The sequence below is a fragment of the Metarhizium acridum genome (assembly GCF_019434415.1).
Source record: "Metarhizium acridum strain ARSEF 324 chromosome Unknown scaffold_141, whole genome shotgun sequence".
Classification (NCBI taxonomy): Eukaryota; Fungi; Ascomycota; class Sordariomycetes; order Hypocreales; family Clavicipitaceae; genus Metarhizium; species Metarhizium acridum.
In genome coordinates, this window is record NW_027094020.1 from 308,174 (window position 1) to 322,072 (window position 13,899).

The window sequence follows — 13,899 nt, forward strand, 5'->3', positions numbered from 1 at the left end:
GGCTTACATCAGAACGCATGATGCCCATGGCTCCGATCTGCAATAGGCTAGCAAAGGGCCGAACAACAATGAGCAACACAACGCCGCAATTATTAGGGTGCGGAAGGGCCATGCTTGACGCAGATGCAAACGGTCAAACGTGGAGCCAGATCTCGGAATATCTGTTCTCTTTTATCAGCGTGCCGCAGTAGCAGGCGGCAAAAGGAAAGGCCATGTCAGATTGGCCACGGCTTGTACGACGGCAGTTGGCCACCAACAACGGCCGTTGGCCACCTCAAGGCCTTGGCATAAATAGTTGGCGATCAAGGCACGAGAAGACGTTCGGCACGAATCCGGCAGGCGGGCCACGATGCAGGTACCACCCAGTCAGACGAGTCCACGGCGCATTCCGTGATCCACCGTTGGGCGGCCACCGAGGCAAGATCCAATCATAGGTGGTGCCTGATAACGCCATCCAGACTCCATTCTCCACACCGGTTGGACGCCATCCGTCCCGAGCGGGTGAACGTGGGTCGTTGGTGAGGCTTTTTGCTAGTCCCCCGACCTGTCAGAGTTTTCCTGGGCTTCGTTTTCTCTCAGAACCTGAGTAATAAGTGCCTCTTCGCCGCCACCCACCTGGTACCAGTTTATCTCGAACCTGTCTTCTTCACACTTCCATCACTCACGTCCTGGTCACTCCTTGTCTGTACGACACGTCTTATCGCTCTTTTGCCAACTATCGCTTGCAATATTACGATCATTATAGTGCTGCGCATCCTGAGACCATTCCTTCACTACCAAGACCCGACGTCGCCGTACCCACCTTGTCTCTGGCAACTACCCACCTCGTAGCAGACATCTCGCGATTTTCAACATGCGTTCCGCAGCTCTCATCGCACTTCTGACCGTCGGTGCCTCTGTTGTGGCTGCTACTGAGCCCAGCATCGTTACTCAGACTACCACGACGACTCGCTTTCTCACCATCACTCACTGCGGGCCTGCTGTCACTGACTGCCCTGGGAGCAAGACCTCTGCTGTCGTTACCACTCCAGGCGTCACTCCAGGCGTCACTTCAAGCACCATTTCGAGCATCATTTTAAGCACCTCTTCAAGCACCTCTTCAAGCACCTCATCGAGCACCTCATCGAGCACCACCTCAACCCCAGTGGTCAAGACAACTGTCAAGACTTCGGTGGTTCCTCCTGCTCCTTCCAGCTCTACCTTCTACCCCGCCTCTAACACCACTGTTCCAGTTGGACCAACGGGATCTACTACCATCCCGGGAACTCCCACTGCACCTCCTGTTATTCCTACCGCTGCCGCCAATGGTTTACATGTTCAGACCGGTGCTATTGCCGCTGTTGTTGCCGCCGTCATTGCTATGGCCTATTAGGCGTTGCTCCAATGGTACTGAGCTCATGTGATCCGTTCGTAGCCGTAGCCTCTGGCTTTGGACCCTTTTTCTTTTTCTTTTCTTTTTCTTCTTTTTCCTTCACTTCGACTTCTTTCATTGATACAAGTTTTTCACTTCTGCTGTCCTATAGAAGGAATATTTTTTCTGAAGGGGATGGACGTTTGGAGGCCATTTATTCTTTATCAACCGGATCTTGGGGAACAAAATAGAGGGACTTTGTTTTTATGGCATCCACCACTGCTAGGCCGCATTTTGCAGCCTGCCGAAGCTCGCCAACATTCGAGAAATGGCGCAAAGATACCAAATTGGAAAGGAGTTTTGTTTTACGTGGCGGGCTAACTGTTTACGGCGGCAAGCTCGTCCACTACCAAGACACGGGAATGATTTATATGAGGATGTATGACGAAAGGTTAAATGAAATTTCATCTCAAATGACTATTTCCGCCGTCTCGATGTTGCCTATGCTATTGCATACCTTGTAGTGATGTAAATTCTCGGTAAATGCTACACAGCTAAGCTTAGGTATCTCCTCATTGTGCCCTGGCCCGAGCTGAGCGTTTTAACTCGCTGCAAGATCTACTGCCGTAGCGCGGATCACGTCACGTGGCCATCTCTTCCCATCCGAACTCAACATGGATGCTCTTTCCCTTGTGGGTAGAGGCAGCCTCTCGTGGTAAGACGCAGTGGCACATGTTCATCCCTACTCTTCGGCTACTCATCGTACATGCTTTTTTGCTCGTTCTTCGTCATTTGCGGCCAGATCAGCCCATTTTTTTAGCCTCAACCGAGGTGTGAGTGTGTCCCCCGACTGGGAGTCGTATCGGATGCACTAATCAGACCCTATGGTTTTAGATGCCGCGGCGTGGTGCCAGTCTAACGTGGGCCGACAGGGCCATTCACCTTCCAGCAAACTAGGTAATCTACATCGCGATCAGCTCAAGAGGTCCCACGTCGGTTTACCACCCCCAGAGCAGGGTTTACTTCTTCCCGAGGAGTAGTAACACGTCAAATGAGACTTGCCAAAATGAAAACTTCGGCTCTTCCCGTTGCAAAGTATATTTTGGCTGACTAGCTCGAGATAGCATAGGCCGACATCAGACAGATGGCTCCCCGAATGCTATCAATGTTCTTTGAATTTCGCATTGTCTATCTTACATACAAAATCAAGCCCTCACATTCTCGCGCTTCTCTAGAGCCCCTCCTCTCTGGTTTCCAATATCATTAGCCTTTCCCTTCACTCAAACCGCCCACTCTGCCCTCATAAGCGTCGCCCCCTTTCCAATGTATAGTTTTCTCCTGTAGAGCATCCTAACTCTACAGGTGTTGTCCGTCGCCCTTTTCTTGCAGTTTCAATAATTTGATTTTCCCTCTTCGCTTCACGTTTAACGTCTAGGTGCTGTGGTTCCCATTCTGATTCTGACCCTTTGAGTGCCGTGGTGGGACCCTGCCGGGGCTGCCACCATGAGGAAAAAGGAAGAGAATACAGCTGAGCGGAAGCCGGTGCTGTCGCTCGAAATGGAAAATGAGAGCAGAGACTCATGTCGCTGTGTCCCGAAGACCAGTGCCATATTTCGATTCTATGAACAAGGCTGGCCGTTTGCTACCGCCAAGGCGCAAGGTGCGCAGAGACTCGAGTTTGAGTCAGCAAGATAGGGACATTGGTGCGTCAGAGCATGAGCACACTTCTTGTTTGAGAATGATATCATCTCTGGGAAGCTGTACATTTGTACTCGGTCTTCAGACAGAGGGAGTGGTATAAGGTCCACTGAGCTGAACGGCAACACAGCCATGGTCTTGTTCCTTTGTCCCTGGGGAGCCTCTCTCATCGTTGCGAATTATTGCAGGGACGCTTTCGTTTTCATCCACCGAGGCTTGCACAACGACGTGTTTACTGCTGTTGAGTCAAACGGCTGATGGCAGTGTCGTATCATGTGTCAAAGGCTTGAAATATGACGAGTTACTTGTACCTCACGGCGTATATGGGACTCTATCTCAAAGTGGTTGACTTCTGGTGGGACGGTGGATGGTAGAATATATATATGCTTATAGGATGGAGGCCGACTCCCAGGAATTTTTCTCGGGTTAAAGACGATTGGAATAGTCGTCTTCTATCACAGAACCCTAGCCTAGTGGTTCTATTAGTCGGTCTGGGTGTCTCAAGGCGGCAGGAGGATCTTTGGCGGGAATGGCGGTACGTATATTTCGGATGACGAGATTCTTAAGAATTGCCATCCCAGCACTTCACTGACCGGAGAGAGTGGGTGGATGAAAAGTAAAGAGGAAGAGAAGCCCGACTCATTCCAACTTTCGTCATATTTTTTTTCGACAGAACCGCGGCCACACCTTCAACGAGGGGCGTGTTGGGCGCAACAGTGAGGGAGGGTGTGTACTTATGGAGTACTCCGTACTCCTGGGCGATCCCTAGCAGATGCCAGACACGGGTTCACACCGTTTTGACTTATCCCAAGAGGGCGGTCCACGCCGCCCGTCATGTCTCGCGTTGCTCTTCTAGAAGGGCGAGACAGGGCGAGACCAGCTGAAAGTCAACAAGGGATGTTTCTCAAAACAGTAACCACTGGTTGAATCGCATAATACGGCGTTTTTGCCACCGTCGGCAAGATATTGCGGCACCTCCCAATCGCGAACTGGTGTTTGCCGGCCGGCCCACGTCTTTACGGCCCCCAGGGCGTGATGCTGGAGCTGCATATTGTATGTACCCTCATACAGAGGGCAGCAAGAGGTACAAATGTATTACGATTCATACGACGTGAGCAGGATTTGTACACGCATAATTTGGCAATGGCAAGACATGAATGGTGCAGATTTTACAGCATTAATCATTAATTGCATCAAAATTCGCCCCGCACAGACAGCCGGCCCCGCATTGCGCTTTTCATGCCTTTGTCTTCACTTGAGTCTCGACGCTGGCTGGGAACTACGGAGAATACCCCTTTTAACCGCCATAACGGGGTAGTCGGAGAGGATACAACATGACGGGGTCCCCATGATATGTAGGGCGTGTACAAAGCAAGAGCAGGAGATGTGTGCAATTCCAGACAACAGGACGCGAAAACGCTGCATCATGTGCTCCATACGCCTTTCAAATATTATGGTTGTCATAAAAAAGGGCGGTTGCTGGGCTGGCCCCTGCCACGGCTATTACACTTCACTTTGGTCGGTTCGGTCGTACGCCATGTCATCATTACGAGGCTCCTCCAGACCAAATAAACAATGGGAGGGGCCACGAAGCATGTGTCGCGAGAAAGGAGGACGACAAGGTGCCAGAGCCTTCGTCCTGGGCCACTCTGTGTGATCAGCAAGCTTTTGCAGGTGCCAGTAGCTGTCCCTGGCCTTGGCGCAACAGAGCTTGCAAAATCCTGTACTACTCTATTAATCGCGTCATCGTCGCCTTTTTCAATCCCCAAGCACAGAAGCCGGCCATCATACCGACCACGTCACTTTCGTTCATCGGGAGAAAGTGCCGTTCTGGCAAACGGCAAATGACGCACCGCTCTCTTTTCGACAAAGAGACGGCTTCCTCTTAGCAAGGACTGAGCGGACAAAAAAAAATCTGATAGATGATGACCTTTGAGGTCCTGGCCATCTGGGAGCATGCAGACTGATTGGATACGACAGTGGGGAGACGATGCTTCAATGCAAGTCACACGCTCTGGTTCTTATGCATATTCAGAATCCTTACTGACTTATGACCTCTTGTCCACTATTGTTAGGTGTGCCAGCTATCAAGCAAGTGGCCGCAGCGGTCTTTTGTCCACCACTGGAGGGCACCAATTCATATCCAATGCGCTCCGAGCATAGTAATGGGCGAGCCGTTGTTGGTGGCGGAAAGTCAATTGGCGCCTCGGATCGGGCTAGTACACGCCAATGTCTCGAAAGGATGAATAACAGCCGGGGTGACGATGTTCGTCAAGGGTAATCGCTTCATCTCCGGTTCTACTCACCTAGCCACGCGGCCCACGCCCCTCCACGTTGCGGACTTGGCCGTGTCTAATAGTAAATGGGCCACCGGGCCAGTGCAACACAGGATGGAATTGGTACGTTTGTACATGCGCCAAGGTGGGAATCTCGCGTGGCCGCCATGCTCCGTGAGGTCCCGAATAAGAACTCACGGCCGTGGGGCGGCGGCCAACGCATATGAGAATGCGCACAATTCAGCACGTCACGACACGGGCATCCGACATTTGGCTCCAACGCCGCAGGCACCGCCAAAAACGCGGTGCGGTATGACAAGGTCCTGAGCTGACTCCCACAAGGTCTGCGGCTAGATCCTTATTGTCCTCGCCTCGCCTTGCTGCACATCCTTGATTCCTGTCCTGCATGTACCAGTAGTATTCATACTTGCGAATCCCCAATTGTTCTGGCCCCATCGGCTTGACGATATACCTTTCCTGCCTGATTGGTATGTATGGCTTCCTCCTACTTGAGACTTGCTTGACGATATACCTTTCCTGCCTGATTGGTATGTATGGCTTCCTCCTACTTGAGACTTATGTGCGCGTTTGGCCCTCGGTAGCGACGTATCGCAGCTTCTTCACCGTGCGACACGTGCACGAGATATGTTGACACCTTTCCCGCGTATGCATCCGCGGTCCTCTGCTGCATGCAAACCATCACTCCAATGGTCAGAAGTTGATGAGATATTGGTCTGTACTGGCTTACACTGACTAGGAAGGTGACGCTTTGTCGGGTCGGATCGCCCACGTATTACCACACAGCTGCAGTAACGGAGTCATGAGCGGTGACAACACAGGATACGTGTATCTTTACAATCAAAGGTGAGCAAAACCTAGCCCCTGCCAACGCCACAGGGCACGGTTGGTCAGAGACAATGCCGGAGCACCGGGATGTCAAACAGCTTTATCCAACGTCAACGTCACTCGTTCATCTCAAGTTGCAGCCTATCAGTGGAAGGGCGCTAATGGATCACTGATGCCCTCGGCCAACAGATGACAGCGCTATGATTATTGTCAATGCCTCTACGATACCCATAGTATTCAAAAGGCTGATATATCCCCCATGCCGACCGCAGCTCCAGTCCCAACCATAGGAACTGCATGGCGTATGGCGGTTGATGGTGTCACAAAGACCAATATCAATATTCGCCCTTGGCCGGTCTCGACCCCAGCTCACCGGACGCATTGATAGTTTGGAACTACGTGATATGTCAGCAAAAAGACGCGCGAGGGGGCTCTTAATTGATGCTGCCAGGAAACCGCATACACCCCCAATTTGCTATCCGTAGGTAGGAAGGGGAGTGTAGGCACATCTCACGTCATCAAACAGCTTCAAATTCTTTGGAGTGTGCTTCAGATTGTTCATGAGACTTGGCGCAACTTGGGCCACTATCGAGCCAGGCGGGACACCAAGGCACAAGAAGGAGACAGAATGGCAAATGCATCCCGCAGCTGGGATTGCATCGGGTGGAATGACCAGCCGCAAGTATGACCACTCATGTATTCTTTGACACATTTGACTTAAAAGATGTAACGGTCGATGTAAAAGACGGCATGTGTCCAGGTGCCACCACCATTGTCAGTCAGTAATATGGCACGACGATTGGGCTCGATAGCCGACGTACGGACCGCGTCGTTCAAAGCGGTACATTCGGAGATGACTTTCTGCAATCCATTTAGGTCGCCATCCGAGGTTGATGCGATTGGCAGTGGCGTTTGTATCTGCCAGGATATTGCTTGCCAGAACCTGAGACGCCATCTCTGCTGGACCGGGCCACGACAACCACGAAGAATGAAAACGGCTGCCCGCCTGCTGAGTCTGCGGTCTGCTTGGCATCCATCAGGAGACGCCCGCCAGATCAGACTTCTCACCGACATGTGACGTGCCGTCAATGCGGAAACAAAAGCCGGGACGCCTTTAAGTGCTGATTGTTGGGGCTCAAGTTAGATCAACAAGATCCTACGAATCACGATCGGTGACAAGGGTGCTGATTGAGTTTTGGGGCGCCTGCTCTCCAATCGCAAGTCTTTTCTCGGTAAGGATCACTCCTTCACCCATAATTACTCCCTACATACAGTACTTCATTAAGCCCGCCCGTACTTATGAGGGACATCGTTTCCAATTCCGGATGACTCGCGCAGCATTTCTTTGTTTCTGGGCGAAAATTGATACAGACTTGTTGTTCCTGGTGGCAAATCTCAAGCATCTCTTCGACGGCGTCAAGGGCCCCTGCTCGAATATGATCCATGGACAGCTAAACTGCACGTGTAAACTGCACGTGGAACGCCACCAGCCGTTTGATCCGTCTATCCGGCACTAAGAATCTCCTAACTAGCCATGTGATAGCGCGCAAAATGTAAAGAGCTCTCTGACTCAGGCGGATTGTTCGGCCTGACTCAGGCGGCTTGTCGAGGGCCTTCCGTCGGACAACTTTTACCCCGTCTGCATTCTCGAGTTCCGCCGGGCATCGACGTCGACCGGTGCTTCGGCCTGGCCCGCTTGCTGTCCGTGACCCGACATCGCCGGTAGTTTGTTCATCTCAACTGTGAAGAGGCGTAAAAATGACGATGAGCCTTGCTGTGGAGGAGTCGAGGATGCTTGCTATTCACCCATGCCCTTTCAAAGGCAATTGAGTTTAACACCACCGACTACACAAGAGGCAAGTATGAAATTTCAACATGATGAATGGTCAGTGCTGGGCCATCCGTCCGGCCCCAAAGTGGGACGTCATTTGCCCCCTGGTGGGCTTGCCGGTTAAACTGGTGAGCTGATAACCGTGCCTAGTGGGATCTGGGGGGTGAAAAAATTCAGCCGGCTATTATAGCTTGGACAAGGCTAATTTTCCCGAGTTATTATCTTCCAGTACAGATTTAACCGGGACCTGGGGCACGTTGCTTGGACCGTATAAGGCAATCTAGAGCTATATTATGCCTGTTGGTAGTGAATTGGCCAGCAGTTGAAAATGGCGTCTGGCTTGCTCCTACATTGAGCTCATCTGCATAGTGACGTTTCACTTATTCTATTATGTTGACGGGAACCCAGTTCATGCACTGTGCGAGCGGTTGGCTCACATTCGAATAGGGAGTTTGAGTGCTGGAGGCCATATGAACAATATGATGCGAGCATCGGACAGTTTTATCAAATCTTTCTCAAGCCGCGTAGGCGTGAATGACGTGGGCGCACGGATAGTCCATGACGGAATATATCTGCCTATTAAATAATAAGCGCTGACTATTATATAGTATGTAGTTGTCAATTTTCATACCTGCTTTTCCCTAAAAGACTTCAAGTAGTTCTAAATACCTAGACTAGCATGGGCCAGAGCTAGCGTATAAAAATAAACAATTACGTCTATATATTTTGATATGATTTAGTTGCAGCATGTTTATTGGTTTCATACAAGTTCTCTTTGCATTGAGCATAAACCGGGCTCATATAGTAAGTTGATATATGATGCGAGTCCCAGGCCGGCGAGTTTACCCCCTTTATATTCACCACTGGCTGCGGATCAACTTCTTAGCCGTAGCAGTTGTGCTCGAGATGTCTCAAAACCCAACTTTGCGGAAGTCAGCTCCGCCGCAAAGTAGTATAGCGTGGTGTATTTTCTGTGATTATTCAAATCTACGGACACGTCATGCAAGTGGCGGGACATCTACTCGTCCGGCTCTTTCTATGACTGGTTGGTTTATACAAGTCGGCGTGAATGTCGGCGGAGCAATTTTGGTCACGGGGCCGTTTATTCCACGATTGATAGTCCCGTAACTCGGGTCCAATCTTGGGGCTTGATTCCTTGCCGCCCCGTTCTGTTTGGTCTAGATGGTTGTCTTTGCTGCTTCTGCTGGGTGGTCGTGTTTACGTTTGGTTGCGGTCGGTGCCCCGACTATTTCGGCCAAGAGGCCGTAATTTACTGCCACGAAATCAACCAGACTCGGCAAAAGAGAATGCCGCGATTCCGCTAATGCTTCCGCTGATGGCTTATAATCTCTGGCTTTGTATAAGGCCTGTATTTCTTTCGTTGATATTTATGGACAGGTCCCGGTGGTGTTGCGGTGGTGGCTGGTCTGGGCTGCTGTGGATATGCTCGCTCTTGTATGCCTCGTGCTCTTTTTGAAAACCGCCCGTGTACAGTCATTTTCCGTGTGTAGACAAGCCGTGCTGGCTTCTTGTCTCACTAGCCGAGTCTTTCTGGGCAGTTTGCTGAAGCCCCACGCATATATCGGCATCTGTTGTCCAAGCAAGGCTGTCTTGCCAGGTATTGGCTTAGAGTATGTAGCGTAGGGAATTTCTGAAAACTCTTGTCAGATGTGCCATTCACGGTGCTGGGAGCTGACTTGCGCTGGGTGTTATGGAACCACTATGCGTGATGGGTTTCGTGGACGGTAGTTTCTGACGAGTTTCTTTGGCTACGCATGGGTTACGTTTAGTCGTTTCATACTTGGTGCTTGGCATTAAAGACTATACAAACGGATTGCACTCTTATGCTCAACGCTTCAAATCTACAACACCCAAATGTCACGCCGCCATCAAAGTCTGCGCTTCCCACGACAAGGAAATTAAGTTCGCCGCGACGGCAGTAGGAGAAAAGAAGTAGTGATTTGTCTAAATAAGCCGCCCGATCGGGTGTCGCGCAGTACACTCCCTGATGTGACGGTACACTGGAGCAGAATTGGCGACATGTGAAAGTAAAACACCAGCCCAGGCCCCTGACGCTTTGTCAACAGTCCACGCTGACGGGTATACGCTGCCCAGCACACGACGAAATGGCGGCGCTTGGGCCGGATACCGGATGTACAAGAGGAGCTTATCACTGTACACGTGTTCTGCAAGCTGGGATGGCCACCAATCCTCTAGCCACCAATCCTGGCATTGGACGCGTCCCTTTTCCTGGCATTCTGTTAGAACCTGTCTCTCTTGCACGGCCACGGAAAAGGAATTATTGACATCGATGTAGTAGGCCCTGTGGTGTCCCTCGGGAATCGGGTTGGAACGACCCTCCACCATCCTGTGCCAGGCTAATGCGAACCTTTCAACAAGATTTAGGTCCAAGAGGTTGGCGTACCCATCCATCAGGACGTGTCGGGGGAAACGCGTCTGGAATTCTTCTGGCTGCAGCTTCATTCTTGGCGGCTCAGCTAGGTGACGAAAAGGCAAGGTTTGTTGAGGTCGGAGTATGTCTCCCACTTGTGCTTTTGTAGACCAGGGAGACGGGCATTTCGAGTTCAGGAGAAGGCGTTCGCGGGGAGAGACATAAAGGGTGCACTGCACAGGCTGGGAACAAACAGAGATGGAGTTTGCACTCGACGATTATTCTGCTTCTGCTTCTGCAGATGCACTGCCTTTTGTCAGTGCATGCGGATTCTCACGAAAGGAGTGCCCTTGTGTGGGTTGTTGGGTATCTGGTGTTCAACTACTTCCGGATAACTGCTCGCTTTATTATACATCCTTGCGCACCGCTCTTTTATCCACTTCCTGTTCACACTCACCCAGCTTCAGCCTCGGCAAGCAGCATATTCACTTTTGACGGTCCTCAGAGCCCTATTCTCTAATCCAGACGGCACCTTTCGGCCAACTTCCCCGGAGATGGTTCCGCGCTCGACCAACGTGACCTCGTGGGCAAGTCTTCCAGCGAAACTCGTCAACTTACTTGGCTTCTGCTCTCTGGGGTTGTCCAAGCAGTGGCAAAACAAGGACGGTAGAACATGGAATTGCAGCCATGCCAGGCTGTGGTGATGACCCGATGCCTCGTGTTTGACGACCTTTCAACGAAAAGACATGTGAATGGTAGTGGAACGAGAACGGACTAGACAGATAACAAGTCCGAGTATTTGTCGAAAACTGTGACACCTCCTCGATGCGGTGGTCATTCACCTGCAGGACAAGTTGGAGCGAATGTCTAGCCACAGCTTCCATTCCCCAGCCGCCAGAAAGAGAATAGAACAATGCATTTGTGGCAGCAATAAAGCCTTGAGTCTGTGGAGGGAAGGGAGACAGAGCCACGATTAGTCAACGGGAACGGCGTTTTGTTATTTTGTCCTCGCCTTCCTCCATTTCAGCGCCATTCCCCCGACGAAGCCGCTGGCTTCTTGTCCATGGAGCAGCTTACTTATAGTCAGGGGTCAGGTCTGTAATGCTCGCCATGTCTCCGATTGGCAAATTGGGGTGCCATTCTATCCTGCAGCCCGAGACAGCATCATGCGGCTAGTCACTTGTCGACAGGTGACTGGCTAGCTTCAACAAGGGGATACCGAAAACATGGACCGCAAGGCTGCAGATGATACCATCATCAACGAGCTCATGACTCTCCCGACCTTCCTTGCTCAACTATCAGAAGATGCAGCAACGAAAAACGGCAAGTTCAATGCGCTCATTATGGCCATGACTTTTGCGACAGCCGTTCCCCGCAGATCATTGCACAGTTGTTACTTTCCGTCACAGAGAAAGATCATCATGTCTTGGAATGGAACGACGACCAGGTACAATCATCTTGAGTCGTTCTTCGTAGGCCCCGCGATGATGGAAAATTGGGCGCCGGCCCCAGCCCAAGTCAATCGCCTATTCTTCACATTCTTGCTTTCGATGCGCTGCATTACCTTCACGTCGTCGCTAGAGTTGTGACCAAGCTGACCCTGATAGCCATAGCCTGACGAGTAAGCGTTGCCGGCCTGGTCAATCAAGACGGTATGATCCGAGCTACATGCAACGAAAGCGGTCTGTTGAATAGTAGGGATCACGGCAGGACGTAAGCAAATGCGAGGCTTATTCCGTTCATCGTGGCGGATAAGCGTCGAGTCTTGCAATTGCTCAGGAGTAAATTCAATGCCCAATTGCCCATCATCTATTCGACCCCAGACTAAGCAATAACCCTTAGCGGTAACGGCAGCAGAGTGATGTGCACCGCCGTCCAGGACTAATACTTGCTGCTGGCAGAGACTGCGGATCTTAGTTGGTGGCACGAAAGCTAAGTCGCCCCCGGCACTTCGCGCGTCTCCAGCTTCGCCAAAGCTATTCGCACCCCAACCATAGACATTATCATCCCAGTCAACTGCAAAGCAATGATGACCTCCACATGCAATGTATTTAGCCTTATTGCGACATACTCGAACTTGGTGCGGTATCAGGGGGTTTGAATTACGCCCAATAAGACGGCGGCCAAATTGGTACTGCTCATTACAGCCCCAGGCCCAGATATTCCCTCCAGTATCAAGAGCTAAAGCGTGATTATCGCCACAGCAAATTTGTGTGATATTTTGGAGGCTCTCGATATAAAAGGGCCTTGCTTGTTTTTTGACGATCTTTCCACGCTCGTCATACCGGAAACCTTGCTCACCTCGAGAGTCCTGCGACGAGCACAACATTAGAATTGTTGCGTCTCTAGAAAAAGCAGAATACTTACGCGAAACGTGCCCCATCCGTAAACAAGACCAGTAGTGGTAAGCGCAAAGCTGCAATTGTCACCAGCAGCGACCTGGCTAAATTGAGTACCTGGAGGAAAATAATCTGACGGAATCTCTGTAGGTGTTGATTCTTTAGGATTCATGTCTGCCTCATCGTCGTCGTCGTCGTCGTCGTTGTCCTCTGAATTGGCGTCGATGCTGCGTAGTTTACCCTCCCACTGCGTATCTCGGCCAAGAGCGTACTCATCGTTCACCCCCCAAGTGATAATCTTATTATCCGCTGTCAATGCAACCGTATGCATACCGCCGCAGGCAAGTTGGACAATGTGGAAGGCAGAAGGATCGCTAGCATCAAGAAGCGGATTGAGGGTAGGACGTAAAACCTCCTTCTTCCCGGGGCCAAGACCAAGTTCGCCACCTTCACCAGTGCCAAAGATGAGTACTGTAAGCTTCTCGGTAGGGACTTGGTTGATGACAGTAGAGCGGGATTGAGTCTCAGGTTCAGGCTCGGCGGCGCGTTTCGACACGCCCGAGCTGGTCTTTACTCTTTTCGAAACGGCGACGGGAGTGGTGGTGAATGCCTGATCATTGTCTCCATTTTCCAGGGAACGTTTACGCCGAGCCGAAGTCGAAGTACCTGTCTCAATTCGACTTGCACGGCCTGTGAACTTGCTTTGGGCGGCTTTCTTGATTCGCGGGGCGTTGTTTGATGGGCCCCTTGGTCTCTTTTCTTGAGGCTGAATTTTGCGTGTTGATGAGGGTTTTGTAGAAGGCATGTATACTACCACTGATATTCTGTTCTTGTTCAAGTAGGCAAGACGTAATTGGTGTTGAGTGTGTTGCACTCAGAAGTGGAAGCAGTGGAAGCGAAAATGTATCCGAGAGCGACACATTCGATGAGGCAGGTACTAAATTGGTGAAGAGAAAGTAAACAAACATTTTAGCTTGCTTCCCACCTGTGTTTAGACTCGGATTTTACCGCCCGGCAGAACGTGGATTGCTGGGGGCGCGACTCTTTTTGCAACCGGCGCGACTTTGCCCCACTAGAGCCTACACCTTAGCGAGCTGGCCCGTTTCCACAGGCGCACGGCTAAGGCCGTGATCCAGAACACGGGCGCTTTCATAAGTTAGTCTAAA

General features: G+C 51.1%; 2 protein-coding genes across 2 annotated transcripts; one reads left to right on the top strand and one right to left on the bottom strand.

The window, feature by feature from the left end:
* Positions 1–853: 853 nt before the first annotated feature.
* On the top strand, positions 854–1,372 carry J3458_008751 (uncharacterized protein; the record flags this gene model as incomplete). Its single annotated transcript, XM_007815532.2, has 1 exon — positions 854–1,372. The coding sequence occupies one exon, from the start codon at positions 854–856 to the stop codon at positions 1,370–1,372; it is 519 nt and encodes a 172-aa protein (XP_007813723.2).
* An 8,414-nt stretch (positions 1,373–9,786) lies between these two features.
* J3458_008752 (uncharacterized protein) lies at positions 9,787–13,676 on the bottom strand. Its single transcript, XM_007815531.2, has 3 exons — positions 12,762–13,676; positions 10,392–12,705; positions 9,787–10,252 (listed from the first exon to the last, which is right to left on the bottom strand). The coding sequence occupies exons 1-2, from the start codon at positions 13,536–13,538 to the stop codon at positions 11,848–11,850; spliced, it is 1,635 nt and encodes a 544-aa protein (XP_007813722.2). The 5' UTR covers positions 13,539–13,676; the 3' UTR covers positions 9,787–10,252; positions 10,392–11,847.
* Positions 13,677–13,899: the final 223 nt, after the last annotated feature.